We start from the raw sequence: 17,599 nt of genomic DNA on the forward strand, positions 1-17,599 counted from the left end.
ATGTCGACTGGTTGCCTCCCGCACGTACTCCAACCGGGGCCCACGGATCGAACCCGCAACCCAGGTACATGCCCTGATCTGGAATCAAACTGCAACCTTTTGGTGTACAGGATGATGCTCCAATCAACTGAGTCACTCTGGCCAGGGCCATCCTAGGTTCTTTTAATTTGCACATGAATTATAAACTCTTACCTATTACAACAAATAATCTGTTGAGACTTTGATTAATATTGCATTAAATTCATAAATCAATTTGTGAAGAATTGGCATCTTAACAATATTGAACTCTCCAGCTCATGAACCTTCTCTATCTCCATTTATTTAGGTCTTTAAAATTTTTTTCTACAGTTTTATTATTTTCAGTGTACAAATTCTGTATAAGTGTTATACTATTGTAAGTGGTAGTGATTTTCAAATTTAATCTCTGCTAGTGTATGAAAATACAACTGATTTTTTAAAAAAATATATCTTTATTGATTTCAGAGAGAGGAAAGGAGAGGGAGAGAAAGAAACATCAATGATGAGAGTGTCATTGATGGAGCCAACAACCCGGGCATGTGCCCTGCCGGGGAATTGAACCCCAATCTCCTGGATCCTAGACCGACGCTCAACCACTGAGCCACACCTGGCCGGGCACAACTGATTTTTCTGTTTTTCTTGCATCCTGCAACCTTGCTAAAGTCATATATTAGTTTTAATAGCATTCTTTTGTAGATCTTAACAATTTTTTAGATAGACAATCATATCATCTTAGAATAAAAACATTTAAATTTCCTCCTTGACTTTATGGATGCTTTCACTTATTTTTCCTGCCGTATTGTACTTGCTAAAGCTTATAGTAAATGTGTAATAGAAGTGGTGAAAATCAACATCCTTGCTTTGTTCTTATGTTAAGAAGGAGCATTCATTATCCCCCCCATTGAGTATGATGTCAGCCACAGGTTTTTGTATGTGCCGTTTATCAAGTTGAGAAAGTTGTCTTTTGTTCTTTCTTTGTTGAGAGTTTTTATCAGCAAAGGATATTGGATTTTGTCACGTGTTTCTGCAACTAATGACATGTTTTTCTTTGTCAGTATAGTGAATTACATTAATTGATATACAACTATTACATGAAACTGGAATTGTTGGGATGAACTTTCTTGGCCATAATGTATTATATATATTTGGATTCAATTACTAAAATATTGTTAAGAACTTTTGCACCCAAGTTATTGAGAGACATTGGTCTGTCGTATTCTTTTCTTGTAGTCTTTGTCTGCTTTTGGTATTAGGTTAATGCTGGTTGCACAGATGAAGAAGGGAACTATTACATATTCTTCAGTTTTTTATCCACAATTTGTAGAATTGGTATTACTTCTAACTTAAATGTTTGGGTAAATTCATCAGGGATGCAACCATAGATATTCTTCCCAATTTGGATTCTGGAATAAATCTTACTTTTCATAATTTTTTCTTTCTGATATTGTGCTGGAGTTCATAAGCTAATATGATATGTAGAATGAGTGGATATAGATTTATAAATGGAATGGGGGAAACTCATTTTTCATATTCCAATTTGTGTCAAGATCATTAGAAGCTGAAGAAAATTGGTTAGGAGTTCACTATTTTATTTTGTGGTACAAATTTTGTAACTTAAAATTTTTAAAATGTTTTAATTGATTTCAGAGAGAGAGGGGGAGAGGGAGAGAGAGATAGAAACATCAATGATGAGAGTCATTGATCGTTTGCCTCCTGCACGCCCCTGACTGGGGATCGAGTCCGTAACCCGAGCATGTGCCCTGACCAGTAATCGAACCTTGATCTCCTGGATCCTAGGTCTATGCTCAACTCCTGAGCCATGCTGGCTGGGCTATTGTGTACATTAAAGTTTAGTAAGGAACGCTTATAAAGCAATATATACATAGGGTTTGAATGGTGTGTGAGCAATTATTTATTTAAATTTCATGCTTATGATCTCTTCAGGTTGTCTATCAACTTTGGTGTCAAGAAATTAAAATCTGACAAGTTTGGAAGAAAAATAAGCTACCCAACTTTAAGCTGATATCAAGCAATAGAAACACCTGAGTTGTAAATAAAAAATTTCCTTCATAAAGGAAAATAATTAAGAAATAGGAAAATAAAAGTCAAGAAAATTTTAATTCGTCACTCCCAGCTTATGGCAGTTCAACTAAATAAAATTAGACACTGGAACACTCTCATTAACATTATTGTGGTGGGTCTATTTGGCATATATTAAATTAGTACTCTGTGTAAACTGTAAACATCTTCAAGTGTTTATTGAAAAGTACATTTTGACAATTTTATTAGTCAACAGAAGAAAAACACAAACTCCCATAATAGTAACGGACAAAATTATTTGAGCACAATGGAAAAATGAATTTTAATTTAAAATACCACTGTATGGGAACTGTTTAAAGTATCTCAAATGTTAAAAGAGTTAACACAACAAAATTGAACATCATATAGAAAATCAAAACATTGAAATATAAGAACCAACAGAAAACAACTAAAGTAATGATTGGATAAAAGTAGTTTAACATAAATCATGAAGTAATAAAAATTAATTTATTTTTAAATATGTTTTTATTGATTTTAGAGAGAGAGAGAGAAACATTGATCGATTGCTTTTTGTATGCAACCTGACCAGGGACCGAACCTGAAACCTGGGCGTGCGCCCTAATCGGGAATCAAATGGGGGACCTTTTGGTGCACAGGATGATACTCGACCAACTGAGCCACACCAGCTGGGGCTGAAAATTAATTTTTAAAGGTTCAAAATTAAGTTGAAATTTTTTAGAAGTTAGATTTACACCAAAATAATTCCAAGGAAAGGAAGATAAATTAATAAAGAGAAAAATATGCTTTAAGAAAAATAAAGATATGAGAGCCATTTTTAAATTTAAGAACTTTTTAGCTAATCAAGATAAAAAGCAGAGAATGTTTAAATGAAGGATAAGAAATGACAGAATTAACTGCAAAGAATATTAAACTTGAAGTCTATTTTAAAAATAAAACGTTTATTTTTCAAAGAAAATGTAAGTTAACAAAATTGCTTTTATAAAAAACTTGATCTGTTGGGGTAGAAAATAATAGAAATTCCTGAAAAGAAGATGACTTTTGAGGATAATCCAAATGATTGAAGAACTGCTAAGCCAGGCGCTATTTAAACTCCTCTGGGAGCATGGGGAAAACAGGAGTGCTTCCATCTTGGCTTCTGGCTCTAGTTTTCGATCCCATTTTGGAACACACCCAAACCTATTAGTAAAGTTCTATGGAGCTGTGTGTGTGCAGGTCCTTAGAGAACGTCTTCCTGTCCCATACATTGATGTGCCTCCCATTAATCAGAACTTAAAAAACAAATCTGGCCAGTTGACAGCTGTATTATCTAGCCAATTGACCCCTCATCCCTCACACAACACCCTTTGGACCCAGTTTGCCTCATCACAAAGAGCCATGGCAGGGTGTTCTAGAACCCTGAGAACATGATTCGTACCAGATCCACAGGCCAGGGCAGGAGAGTCTCTGCCTGGAAAGCATGATATAAAACCTTGCCTTTCTCCTGGCTTGGCGTTAGGGTTGCCCCTGAGTTTTTTGACTTGACAGTTCTAATGCTAGTGCCTCCGTTTAGGTAGACTTGGAAGAACTGCCGGTCTGAACTGGCCTTGCTCTTTGCCATTAAGATCAACAAGGACTCCCATCTCCTCCCCAACCTGTTCTTGGGTTTTGATCTCTACAGTGCCTTTCTCAGTGACAAGAGGACCTTGGAGAGTGTTCTGTTTGGGCTCTCAGGAGGAAATCAGACTCTCCTTAACTACAACTGTCAGAGACAAAAGAAATCTGTAGCCATCATTGCAGGAACCACATTAGGCTTTTCAGCTGGGATTGGAACAAACCTGAAGCTCTGTAAAAGCCCACAGGTTAGTGCGTTGTGAATTCTGAAGAGAGATGTTTTTTTTGTTTCCTTCTTTTATTAAAATTGAATTTATTGGGGGTGGCATTGGTTAATAAACTTATGTAGGTTTCGGGGGTACAAGTCTATAATGCATCATCTGTATATTGTGTTGTGTGTTCACCACCCCAAGTCAAGTTTCCTTCCATCACCATTTATCCTCACTTTACCTCCCCCACCCCCTTTCCTTCTGCTAATCATACTGTTGTCTGTGAGGTGTGCTTTTTTGGGGGGGTTCTTAATCCCTGGATTTAACCTTTTTCACCCAGCACCCCACCCCCTGAAGAAAGATGTTTGAGTGCCACCAATGCCATGTTCTCTCATCTCTTCAAAGGGAAATGTAGAGACTGGGTGTATCCCTTAAGTGTTTAAAACACATCCCCCAAATCCCTTGAGTTAGTGATTAACTGTGATGAGGAGGAGGAAGGGGAAGGAGCAGGACAATGGACTCCACAACCCAGATTCCCATCTAGGCCCATTTCCAGGCTCCAGCCCATGGGAATTTTTACTGCTGAGACCCTCAGCTGTGTGCCTCGTAGGAAATGTCCACAGCCTGGAGAACTGCCCCATTCCAGGCTGTGACTGTCTCAGCGAACATTTAGAAGCCAATGACTGGCAGACATGAGGATAGAAAGGCCTGGACATCTGGTCTCAGTTTAGGACAATACTGAAGGGTCATCCCAGCTCCAAAGAGCCCAAAGGACAGTCTGAGACTCACAGCTGTACCTTAGTTTTTCCTCCCCCTCTGCCCACTCCTGCCTTGCCCACATCGCACACATGCATGACATGAGAGTACTCCCAGTGAACTTTCCACATACAACCGTCAATCTCAGATGCCTTCTAGGGGACTCAATCTGAGAGAAGCAGCACTCAGGAGACATTACTGCCAAACAAGATGTTAGCTTAGAAAAACTCTGTTCCGAAAGAATCATGTTTTAGAAAGTCAGAGAGTAGGTGACTGTATTCTTCAAGACAGCATAGGTTATGCAGTGGAAATAAGGTAAGTCCACTGTGTCAATACACTAATACAGTAAGATTTTTCCATCTAATGTTTTTTCAACATTATAGCAATTGGAGGAGACATTCTGTTCCACAAGTCACAGGGCGTAAGGCTGATGACAAAACCACCATCTTGATGATGTATCATCTGAAGTTCATACTTTCCTCAGTTCCCATCACAGGAGCTGAAGAGCATGTGGGTCCTTGCACATTGTATTTCTTGCTTTGGTCTTGAAGTAAACCATAGATTAGGAGTAGTCTCATGTTCCTTACTAAAAACAAGCATGCTGTGTGCCTGGAATGAAAGAACTGGATATTCTCTACAGCCATCTTTCTGTTCACCCTGCATTCCAGCCAGTTGCCCTCTTGTGTACAGAATTCTCGCACACACACCACTCCCAAAGGAAACAACCCATGTCACACTAAATAAAATCAGATCATTTGTTTTCTTATTCAGGTCACATATGGTCCTTTTGATCCCATCCTGAGTAACAAGTCCAGTTCCCATCACTCTATCAGATGGCCGACAAGGACAGCTCCCTGGCCCATGGAATCTGGTTATTGCTACCTTTTGGCTGGACCTGGGTGGCATTTGTAAGTGATGATGTGAAAGGACAACAGCTTGTCTGGGATCTGAAAGCATAGATGGTAAAGAAAGACATTGTGTGTCTTTTATAGAAAAACTCCCTACTGCTAACAGAGGCAAGTGATGAGACTCTCATGTCCAGATTCAGAGTTTCATCAGCAAATGTGTATATAATGTATGGTGATAAAGACTTTATGACCCTAGACATAGCAGGACAATTCTATTTAACCTCGGGAAGGTGTAGATCATGGCAGCAAAGTGGGATATTGGTACATATGAGATGGACCACATGCTACACTTTTTCTCTGGAAGCCTCATATTTGCACATCAGAAGAGAGAAATCCCTGACTTTAACCACCTTTTCAAAGCAGTTAATTCATCCATGTGTCCAGAAGACTTTTCGTAAATTCTGGCTGGACATATTTCACTGCTCCCTTGCTGAGTCCCTATGTGGAAAAATTGAACACTGCCCACCAAACTCGTCCTTAGAGTTTATGCCAGAAAATACTGGCATGATTACAGTAACAGGCTCCAACTATTCTATCTATAATGCTGTGGATGCAGTGGCCCAAGCCCTCCACGAAACACTTTTGGTGAAAACAGAAATTGTATCTTCAGGACATGCAGACCAACATATGCTTCTTCCCTGGCAGGTAAATGTCTTTTAGAATCAGTCCATGCATTGACCACTTTATGGCATCTGGGAGTATTTTTTTGAGATAGAATAAATATCATGACCAAGTTTTTGTTTTTGTTTTGTTTTTCTCAAGGTTGGCAGCATCAGGCAAAATAAAGAAGTTTCATATTTGGTTATATGTGTATCTGTAATTGTTCTAGCTCTGGGCTCTGGGATTCTTTCTCTTAAGCACAGAATGAGTGGGGGTGGGGAAGAGATGTATGGAAGGTTCAAGGCTTGCCAGGTTAAAAGACTAAAATGGAGCCAGACTCTCACAGATGGTGAAGTGACATTTAAGTGTCTGCATTTCTAAGCAAGGGTCACAGCTCTATGAGTGGACTCACAGCCTTACCGCCAAGCCCTTGATCCCTAGAGGACATACGACCCTCTTGTCCAGTGTGGCCTGGCCTGGGCACCTTTTTGTGTGTACTTAACTGCTCCATCTAGAAACTAAATCAGGATTCCCTGTGCACACCTGTGCCCTCCCCTTCACAAAGAGCTGGGCAGAAATAATACGAGCAGCCCAGGAGCAGAAAAAATTCTGTTCATGCAAAGTCCGAAGCTGGGGCAGCTTCCCATTCACAGGGGAGGCTGCCTCGGCGGAGCCGTGGCTCTCCCGCGCTGCCACTCAGCCTTGCACCTGCCCAATCAGGAGCGCGCTGGGGCAAGTGGGCGGGGCATCCCTCGCGGCTGCAGGAGCGCTTGGGCTCCAGCGTGGCCCGCCCTTCGGGTTCCCCAGCGGGTCCCCTGCGGCGTGTGTCGCGCTGTGATCTGCACCGGTCCTGGGAGTTGTAGGAAGGACTCAGGGAGACCCAGGAAGCCCAGCAATGGTGAGTGTGCGGCCGGGTGCAGACAGGAGGAGGGGCTGGTTTGAACCGGTTGAAACCGGCTGTGCTCCGACCGGCCTCACCCCGTCACCTCGGAGTCTGAGGACCCGAGTCCATTGGGGTGGTGCTCGGACCTTGTTCCCCCCGGCACCCGGCATGGGTGCTGGGCCGGCAGCAGGGACCCCGGGGGTCCTGTCCCGTCCCTGCGCCGCGACTTCAGCCCCGGAGCCTCTCCGCGCCCGCGGCCCCGCGTCTCCCCAGGTGGCGCAGTGACCACGGGGAGGGTCAGCAGGGGACAGTTGTGACTCGGTGTGTGGGGTTCATTTGTGAAGGAGCTGTGGTCAGTGGCGTCCCCAGTGTGGAGGAAAAGGGCGCTATAATAAATCTAACCGAAAGTAACCTAACGGCGTGATCAGATCGTACATTCCAACTAGACAGGTCATGTAGGTAGTCACGCCCCAGCGCTCAGTTCCTTTAACAAAACGTTTATCTTTGCCTCAAGCGAGCCTGTCCATTGTTCTTGTGCATCTAGGCTCACACACCTTTGAAATGCCTCTTTTTCAGACGTCTTGGAACCATAACTGCCCTCAAGGGAGCACATAATCTTTTAAGTATCCTGTAACCCAATCCCCACTTGCTTTCTCCCACAGGCATGCAGTCTTCCTAGGTCCCCTCCTGAATTCCAAATGCATAAAAGAAACTGCAAACTGGAAGAGAACTGCAAGAAGCATTTTCTCAGTCGGTGGAGATCTTGCTTTTAGGCATATCCTCTGTTTGGATCAAATAAACTGTAATAAAAATTTTTCTTCAGGAATGGTTCTTGACACTAGTCCTTTCTGTGTCCCCAGGAGGACTGTTTCTTCTTGAGTTTTCCAAATGTTTGGGGAGCAGCGTCTCACATCCACAACCTTGTGTCTCCAACCTAGCTCTTTCTGGGTCAAGTCCCTATAACTTTAAAAATATATTTTTTTGCTTATGGACGTTTTACATGAGAGGAAAGCCGAGAACAACCACAGGGAAAACTTGAAATCCTTGAAATCAGATTGCTTGAAATCCCCATTCCTCTCTCTCCAGGACCTTCCCTGGGCACAGACATTCTATGAGAAATTCTTTGGATGGAGGTTCCTCTTTGGAAACTTGACTGGGTGACATGTACAGTCACACTGCCGCTCCCAGGGTTTGTCACCTTGAGAAGATGCATTGATTAAGTCTTCATTTTTCAATAGGGATAAAATGTCAATAGAGCTTGAAACACAATAGAAAATATTTTCAAACAGACAAGAAAGAGGTGAATTTCAGGAAAAAAATTCCATTATTACATTCCATTTGTATAGAATTCTTCTTTCACTCTTTCTTCCCCTAAGTATGTGTAGTAAGTTTCTTAGGTCTGTTTTTGTTTGTTTGTGTAACTTCTGGGTGTTTTAAAATCAAATTGCAGGGTTTAGACTTGCAGAGTAGAAGTGTTCAAGTACGATTAATCATTTTCAAACCAGTTGTTTTCCCTGGAAATGCAATTATCTGCCTTTTTTTCTGAAAGTAATAGGCATTAGAAATTTTCTCATTGAACTAGTTTTTACCCTTACAGTTTTCTTCCTTCCTTTCCATCTAAGGCTGGGTTTATGTGATTTAGGTGGATTGTTTAAACACTGGGCTTTTGTTGTTTAAAATATCAATAGTGATCCAAAGCATCTCCAGTGGGGGTTAGAGGCCTGTGGTTAGTGATGCAAACTAAGACTTCCTTGAGCCTAGGAAGTTCTTGAAGACCCAGTAAATCTTCCTGGGAACCCCCTGCCACCCCCCACACCCCGCTCTTGCAGCCGTCCTGCCTGCTCACACCCACTATGGAAGGTGCCTGTACACTGAGAGAAGCTACAGCCCTGGAAAACTGGGGATGTAATGGGCACATGAGGTTGGGGGGCGGGGGGAGGGTGATGATACCCTTTTTGAGGTTATAGTTTCTTTTTTGTTGTTTTGTTTTTAATCATCACCGAGGATATTTTTCCATTGATTTTTAGAGAGTGGAAGGGGGAGAGGGAGGAAGAGAGAGACAGAGATCCATGTGAGAGAGAAACATGGATTGGTTGCCTCCCACACGTGCCCCAACCAGAGACAGGGATCCAACCTGCAACCCAGGTAGTGTCCTGACTGGAATCGAACCCATGACCTTCTGGTGCACGGGATGCTCCAACCCACTGAGCCACACTGGCCAGGGTTGAGGTTATAGTTTCTTAGGCCTAGATATTTTTAGACCTTAGGTTTGAGTTTTGAGGCTTGAGTAGGTGCGCTGAGAGTGTAATTTTTGCACATTGAGAAAGTCTGAAGATCAGGCGTTCTGACTCCTGGACAGAGGTTTGATGAATTGGGGAGTTCATTTGGTTCAGGACCTTGAACTGAATGAGGCTGAGGGTTTCCTCACTTGTAAGAATGGAAGCCTGGGGGAGGGAGCACTTTCATGCTTACAGGAGAGGGGGGCGTGTGGAGCTCCAGCGTTTATTCTTGGGGCTGTCCAGGTGTCCCTCCCGTCCTTCCCACTCCAGGGGCTCTATCTCAGTCAGGGCTGTCTAGACTCCAAGTTTGTGATTGTATTCTACGTTCTCAATGTGGGTCTTTAACTTAACTGTAAGGAAGCAGGCTGTTTCTCTGTTTTGATTCCAGTATTGCTGTTTTCATTGTATCCCTTTTTCCCTTGAATATTGCAGCCCTTTGATTCTCATTTCCATTAGCACCTGGGCTTTTATTTTATTTATTTATTTTTAAAAAAATATATCTTTATTGATCTCAGAGAGAGGAAAGGAGAGGGAGAGAGAGAGATAGAAACATCAATGAGAGAATCATTGATCGAGCCCACAATTCCTGGGCATGTGCCCTGACCGGGAGTCGAACCCCAATTTCCTGGATCCCAGGTTGAAGCTCAACTGCTGAGCCACGCCCGGCCGGGCAGCACCTGGGCTTTTAAAATGTAACTTGATTGAGGGAAATGATGCCAATAAGGCCAGATTGATTGTGCAGAACAAAATAAAATTTTGTTTACATTCAGGCAAGAGAACATGTATAGATATGAGATAGGTGTTTTTAAGTTCTAAGGTCTATTTTCCATTTTTAGGTCAGTTTTGTATGTGCCTGTCCCTAGAAAACTTTGACACGTAAAAAGCTGTACTAGTCTTAAAGTAAATAAACTTTTATTTTAATGGATTGGAGGAAAACAATTGAATTTTGATTTTCATTGATATGAGGAAACATATCAAAGCTTATGTAAATTTTTTGCCCAGCCAACATGGCTCAGCGGTTGAGCATCGACCTATGACCCAGGAGATAGAGGTTCGATTCCAGGTCAGGGCACATGCCCGGGTTACAGGCTCAATCCCCAGTGAGAGGCGTGCAGGAGGCAGCTGATCAATGATTCTCTCATCATTGATGTTTCTATCTCTCCCTCTCCCTTCCTCTCTCTGAAATCAATAAAAATATATTTAAAAACAATGCTTATGTAAATTTTTGAAATTTCCAGCATAGGGCTAACCAAACCCTTAATGCATTTACTATGTTATTCATTCTTAAAATTATCCAGGAAGTGAAATATAGTTGATGAAAAAGCATTATAATTCCCCTTGGGTTGTGGGGTATTTTTTAGTTAGAAAGGGGTTTGTAAATTTTTTATACTCTAGTTTTATATCATTTACTTTTTTAAAAAATATATCTTTATTGATTTCAGAGAGAGGAAGGGAGAGAGAGAGATAAACATCAATGATGAGAGAGTCATTGATCAGCTGCCTCCTGCACGTCCCCAACTGGGGATCGAGCCCCCAACCTGGGCATGTGCCCTGACCGGGAATCGAACCCCAATCGCCTGAATCCTAGGTCGACACTCAACCGCTGAGCCACACCCGGCCGGGCTCATTTACTTTTTAAAAGCTTAAATTTTGGAGTGGTTTCCTATATAGAAAAGTTAAAAACAATTAATTTTAAGAAGCAAAATTAATAATGATGATTAATCATAGGAAATACGGTGTATATAATTTTCTTTTCTTGTTTTAAATTAATAATGAATGGGGCCCCAGCCAGTTTGGCTTAGTGGTTAGAGAGTTGACCTGAAGACTGAAGGGTCCCAGGTTCAATTCCCGCCAAGGGCACGTACCTCGCTCGGTTGCAGGCTCAGTCCCTGGCCCCTGGGGCGTGTGCAGGAGGCAACCAATCGATGTGTCTCTTTCATATCGTTTCTCTCCCTCCCTCCCTCTCTCTCTCTCTTTCGTCCCCTCCCCCTTCTACTCTTTCTGAAAAGCAATGGAAAAATATCCAGTGAGGATTAAAATAATGATAATAATAATGAATGGGAACGTGTTTAGAAATGCCTGAGAGGAAGCGGGTTTAAGAAGGTCCCTGCCTGCACATCCTGCTGCACTGCTGTGCTCTAGCTCCCCCCATTCGCAAATGACCAATTTTGATGATTCTTGCTCATCCTGTTGATATGTCTTTATATAAAAACAAGTCAGAGTAAACGCCTATTTCTCCTACTTTTGTTTGTCCCTGTCATGAGTGTCTGGCTCCACGCGTTTGATATTTGCCTTCAGAATCTTAGGCCTCACCCCTCCCTTTTTCCCGTGTCCTGGTCTGTCAGGCCTGTAAGAACCTGGAGGCTCCTGCTCTGAGCTGCTGCTTGCTGGGGAGCCCCTCCTGCGGCCTGTGTTGCATTGTGGCCTCCACCGGGCCTTAGTTCTGTACGCAGAGGACTCTGGGTTGACCGTTTAGTTAGTTTCTCATTCTTTGGGGGCAGGAGTGTGGGAATGGGACCCTCCTTAAAATGGTCCTGGGGCTGATGTCTTAGCTGGAACCTGTTTGTGTCTTTAGCATGAAGGTGTGAATGAGGCTGGGGTCACATCACAGTAGGGTGGGTCTAGGGGGGTACAAGAATGGGTATACCCCATGAAGGAGGTGAGCCCATCAGATGGTCAGTCCCTAAAGAGCAAGTATTTCAGAGAGAAAGACAGGATAAGGCAGCCCATAAGTGTGAAGCTGAGTCCACTTGCCTAATACCAGAGGGCTCCCCAGGACCCTTAAATACCTCTGCTGCTGCTGCGCCTGCCTCTACTGCAACACTGATCCTGACCCTCTGAGATCCGAGATATTGGGACAACATCCACAGTCTCACTGTGGCACAGGAAAGGGATTAGTTGAAACCAGACTTAAGCCCAGGGTCTGTAAATCCTATATAGCAGCAATTTCTGTGGGGAGGCCTCTAGCCCTAGAGGGATTGATATGAGGTCCTCTGGAAGAAAAATTTACAAATACCAGGGTAGCGGGGACCCCACTTACCTGAAGTTTACACAGTGACATAAAATACAAAATAGGAAAGGACACGAGAGGGCACAGGAGAAAATGGGTATTTAAAAAAAGGTCCACAATATGACCCAATTAGAAATCCAAAATATTCTAAAAGAATTTGCATAACAAAAATGATAAAAGGGGACTCCTTGGCTTCTGAGCCTCTGAAACATAGGTTTTGAAATGCAATTTCTAATATTGTAAACAAAATGTTATAGGGCAACAAACACAAAAGGTATTTTATCTTCATTAATTTTTTTCTATTCACATTTACCATTTACAATCTTTCTGGTGAATTTTTGAACGTTTTAGTCAAAGTAGGTGTACTAGTGACAAATTTCCTCAATTTTTGCCTAAGAAAGCCCATATTTCTTCTTTATTTTTGAAAGATAAGTTTATCCTGATTCACAACTTTAGGTTATGTTTTCTTTCACAACTTTAAATATTTACTCCACTCTCTTCTTGCTTGCATGGTTTTTGAAAAGAAGTTTGATTTAATTCTAGCTTTTGTTTCTCTGTAACTGAGGTGTTTCCCCTCGCTTCTTTCACGATGTCCTCTGTCTTTGACTTTTGTCTGGTTGAACATGAGGCACTTGGGCGTCCCCTTCTTTGCTCTTCAGGCCTCGTGCTGTCCGACCGCCTGGATCTCCAGCAGCCGTCTCACTAACCGAGCAAATCTCCGGGACTGTCGCCTGACTGGTTTCCCTTGGTCTCTTACGCGCCTCTCTGTCTTGTACTTCGGGTGTTTCCATCACGTGTATTTAACCTTCTGTTTGAAGCAGATACTTAGGGATTATGGTTATTGTCTCCCGTTTTTTGATTTTTTGTTGTTCGTTTTTCTTTGCATTAGAATTTGCTGGAATAGATGTTCCCTGAGAGTGCGGGCGAGGTTGATGCCCACCCGGCCCGAGTGTGCACGTGTTTCCGAGCCTGGCTGACCGCTCACGAGATAACTCGTGTCTGCGCCTTAGGTTCTTTTAAACACCTTGCTGCCCGAAGGAGCCGCCGCACAGGCGAGTCCTGGCTTCAGGTAGCCCCTCAGCAAGGTGTTAAGATCAGAATATTTGGGACATTTTCCTAAATGTCAGCTTTCTTTTTCTTTCCCAATTTTGGTGACACTGGGTCACACTGTCAACCAAATGCTCTAACAGAGCTAAGAAAGGAAGTTCATTGCAAGTTTTTTAGCTTTTTTCCTGTGAGTTTGGGAATGACAGCCTCTAAGTTACTTAAATGCCAGAGCAGAACCCCCGTAGCTCCTGCTCCAGTTCCCGAGGGCTGCTGCCAGCTTTGCAGCCTCATTCCCGCTGCTTTGCCCGCCCGCGGCTGTCCAAGGCGATACGGAGGCCTTCGCGTGCCCTCCTGTGGCAGGGAATTGACGCCTCACCAGCTCCTGCCCTGTGTGTGAGCTCTCACACCCGCTCACCCTGGAGCCTCCTGAGACATGCCCATGCGCCATCTCCACGCATCTCTCAAGGCTCTTTAATGGCCCCCTGAGAGGCCCGCCTCACTCTAGCCAGACAGCTCAGTTGTGACCGTAACAAACCCTTTCACACCCTACAGGCTGTGTGTGCTGTTCACCAGCTGAGGGATTCCATGGTCAAGGGTTGCGCTCTCATGTTCCTTTACTCCCCCTGGAGCTTGGAAATGACAGAAGGGAGGGCAGCGTCTAGAGAGGATCGGAGAATGGACGCTGTGTGTTCTTTTGGAGGAAATCACTGCTGCAACCTTTACATGTTTTGTAATCAGGAGCAAGCTCATTATTGTGGGTGTCAGTGGATTCCCTAGCAGCCTGAAGCTCTGAGCCTGTTCCTCAGTGTCAGCAGCACCCAGGACAGACGGTAGTGACCCTGCTGGAAGAGCTCTCCTGGCACATTACTTTCTCAGTGTGTGTGCCAAAAATGAACTGGAAGCAGCCTGTGGCACAGTAGTATAGGGATTTTGTCGTGTGAGTTATCATGCCTTCTTTGTGTGCCTGAGCTCTAAGTTTTAAATAACTTTTTAGACCATGAAATCAGACAGAAAGAGAAAGGAAGAAGTGAGCCTGTGAAAAATATTACTCAAGGTAAGAGCAGTGCTTCTCTACAAGAATATTTCCGTTCAGCCAGCTGCACACGGTTACTTCTAATGTCCTGGAGGAATTTAGGACAACATGGCCAGCTGAGCTTTGTTAAGCACTGGATTTCCACAGGCCTCCTGAACTCTCATGTTTGGTGATGGAACTAGAACAGAAAGCTTGTCATTCTTCACTGTGTTTTTATTCATTGACACCTCATTGCAGATGTTAACATCTGCCTCATGGAGTGTTGTAAATGGCAGGCAGTGAGTAAGGAGGTGAAAGTGTTTCTCACAAGGAATTGATGGTCTTAAAATGATAATATTTGTTTCATTTGAACAGCAATCCTGTCATTTCCAAACATTCTCTGAACTCTACCATTAGAAAAAAGCAAGGTGTAATTCGATTACAGTAACAATGCGTAAACAATGTCCATGTGTTCCTGATGCTGGTAAATTTATGAGGAAGCAAGTGTGGACAGAGAATGAGTTTCTCATCAAATCACAGGTAAATGTTTGGAGACAACAGAATCATAAGTAGCCTTCCTCTAAGTGGAGCCAGGGTGTCCAGTGCTGTCAGTCTCACGCATCCTAATATATACACATTGGGATGTTTTAGGACTCAGTGGCCTTTGAGGATGTGGCTGTGAACTTCAGTCTGGAGGAGTGGGCTTTATTGGATTCTCCACAAAAGAAACTCTACAGAGACGTGATGCGGGAAACCTTTAGGAACCTGGCCTCCATAGGTAAGGATGACAAGTTACCTTCACTTTGTTAGAGGACAGCCAGAGTTGTTCTAAGATATGGAATGTGGGAAGAAAGGACATTGGTAAATAAACTGGCATGGTCAGAGCTCATCATACAACCAGAATCTAATGATTTTTCTACAATTTCTAATAGTTTGGAATCAATTTTCTGGGTCTGCATTTTAGGAAAGAAATGGGAAGATTATGACACTGAAGATCAGTACAAAAACCAAAGGAGAAATCAGAGGTGAGTCACACTCAGAATAAAAAGCACGATCTTTGTGAGAAACCTGTTATGCTACCAAATTTAAAAAGAAGCAACCAAAATAACTTCTGCTTCAAATTTATTACTTCTCAGAAAATTTCCACCAAATTACTTTTTTTATATATGACAAAGATGGTCAGTGCTTGTAAAGTAATTTAATTGGAAAGAGTGTTGATACCTTTACATGCCTACCACTGTTTTGATAGTAGCAAAGGCACATTCCTCTTGCAAAGCATTCAGTACATTGTTTCTAATCATTCATTCAGACAAGGGGAAAACCTAAAATTTTGCTTTTAATCATGAGATTATAGTTAAAATATTCTACTAATAATTTAAAAATCATTAATTAAAAAATAATTAGTAATATGCTTCTCAGTTTTTCCAGAAATCCAATATTAGAGAGACTCTGTGAAGGGAAAAAGAGTAGTCAATGTGGGGAAAACTTCAGCCTTATTTCAAATCTCAATTCGAAGAAGAAAACTCTTCCTGGAGTAAAACCTTGGGAATACAGTATATGTGGAAAAGTCTTCATGCATCATCCATCCCATAATATGCACATCAGATGTCACACTGAAAACAAGCCATATGAGTATCAAAATTACGGAGACAAGCTGTATAATTACGATCTATGTGGGAGAGCCTTCAGTTATCCCCAGTGTTTTGACAAACATGAAAGAAATCACAATGGAGAAAAAGCCTATCAATGTAAGGAATGTGGGAAAACCTTTAGTTCTTCAACTTCACTTCAAATACATGAAAGATCCCACACTGGAGAAAAACCTTATAAATGTAAACAGTGTGGTAAAGCATTCAGTTGTCTCAGTTCTCTTCGACGTCATGAAAAAGTTCACACTGGAGAGAAACCCTATGAATGTAAGGAGTGTGGAAAAACCTTCAGATATTATCAAAATTATAGAAGACATGAAAGTAAATTTACTGGAGAGAAGCCCTATGAATGTAAGGAATGTCGAAAAGCCTTCATATGTTATCAAAGTTTTCGAAGACATGAAAGAAATCACAGAGAAGTGAAACCATATGTGTGTAAGCAATGTGGTAAAACATTTAGTTGCCTCCGTTATCTTCGAAAACATGAAAGAAATCACACTGGAAAGAAACCCTATGAATGTAAAATATGTAGTAAAGCATTTAGGTATCCCAGTGATCTTCAGAAACATGAAAGAAACCACACTGGAGAGAAACCCTTTGAATGTATGGAATGTGGTAAAGCCTACAGGGATCCCAGTTCCTTACAAACACATCAGAGAACTCATATTGGAGAGAAACCCTATGAATGTAAGGAATGTGGCAAAGCTTTCAGTTCTCATCAGTGTGTCCAAATACATGAAAGAAACCACACTGGAGAGAAACCCTACGAATGTAAAATATGCAGCAAGGCATTTGGTTATCCCAGTTCTCTTCGATATCACAAAAGAACACATACTGGAGAGAAATCCTATGGATGTAAGGAATGTGGGAAAGCCTATAGATACCTCAGTTCATTACGAATACATGAAAGAATTCACACTGGAGAGAAACCTTATGAATGTAAGGAGTGTGGGAAATCCTATAGATGTTATCAAAGCTTCCAAACACATGAAAGTAATCACACTGGAGAGAAACCATATGTATGTAAAAAATGTAGTAAAGCATTTAGCTGTCTCCACTATCTTAGAAAACATGAAATAAATCACACTGGAAAGAAACCCTATAAATGTAAAAAATGTAGTAAAGCATTTAGGTACCCCAGTGATCTTCAGAAACATGAAAGAAACCACACTGGAGAGAAACCCTTTGAATGTAAGGAATGTGGTAAAGCCTACAGAGATCCCAGTTCCTTACAAACACATGAAAAAACTCATACTGGAGACAAACCATATGGGTGTAAGGAATGTGGGAAGGCCTTCAAATGTTATCAAAGTTTTCAGACACATGAAAGGAGTCATACTGGAGAGAAACCCTATGTATGTAAAAAATGTAGTAAAGCATTTACTTGTCTTCGTTATCTTCGAAAACATGAAAGAACTCACACTGGAGAGAACGCTATATATGTAAGCAAGTTGGAAAAGTCTTCATTTATCACACAACCTTTCAAAACGTGAACATGCATACTGAAGAAAACATTAATGTGCAAAATTTGGGAAAGGTTTCAGTTACCTCAGTTTCTTTCAAAAGCATGAAAGGAC

At 42.0% G+C, this 17,599-nt stretch overlaps 1 protein-coding gene across 1 annotated transcript; it reads left to right on the forward strand.

Moving 5' to 3' along the window:
• The first annotated feature begins 6,913 nt into the window (after positions 1 to 6,913).
• On the forward strand, positions 6,914 to 17,599 carry LOC107533252 (uncharacterized). Its single transcript, XM_016207852.2, has 4 exons — positions 6,914 to 7,040; positions 15,025 to 15,151; positions 15,338 to 15,398; positions 15,793 to 17,599. Exons 1-4 carry the CDS (start codon positions 7,038 to 7,040, stop codon positions 17,513 to 17,515), a joined length of 1,914 nt encoding a protein of 637 aa, XP_016063338.2. The 5' UTR covers positions 6,914 to 7,037; the 3' UTR covers positions 17,516 to 17,599.

Source organism: Miniopterus natalensis, chromosome 4 (genome assembly GCF_054644295.1).
Source record: "Miniopterus natalensis isolate mMinNat1 chromosome 4, mMinNat1.hap1, whole genome shotgun sequence".
In the NCBI taxonomy this organism is placed as follows: domain Eukaryota; kingdom Metazoa; phylum Chordata; class Mammalia; order Chiroptera; family Miniopteridae; genus Miniopterus; species Miniopterus natalensis.

What these genes read in the sequence shown, in the direction of transcription:
- LOC107533252 (XM_016207852.2), top strand. An exon ending in TAGGAACCTGGCCTCCATAG is followed by an intron (nt 15,152 to 15,337) that starts GTAAGGATGACA and finishes TCTGCATTTTAG; the next exon opens with GAAAGAAATGGGAAGATTAT. An exon ending in AACCAAAGGAGAAATCAGAG is followed by an intron (nt 15,399 to 15,792) that starts GTGAGTCACACT and finishes TATGCTTCTCAG; the next exon opens with TTTTTCCAGAAATCCAATAT.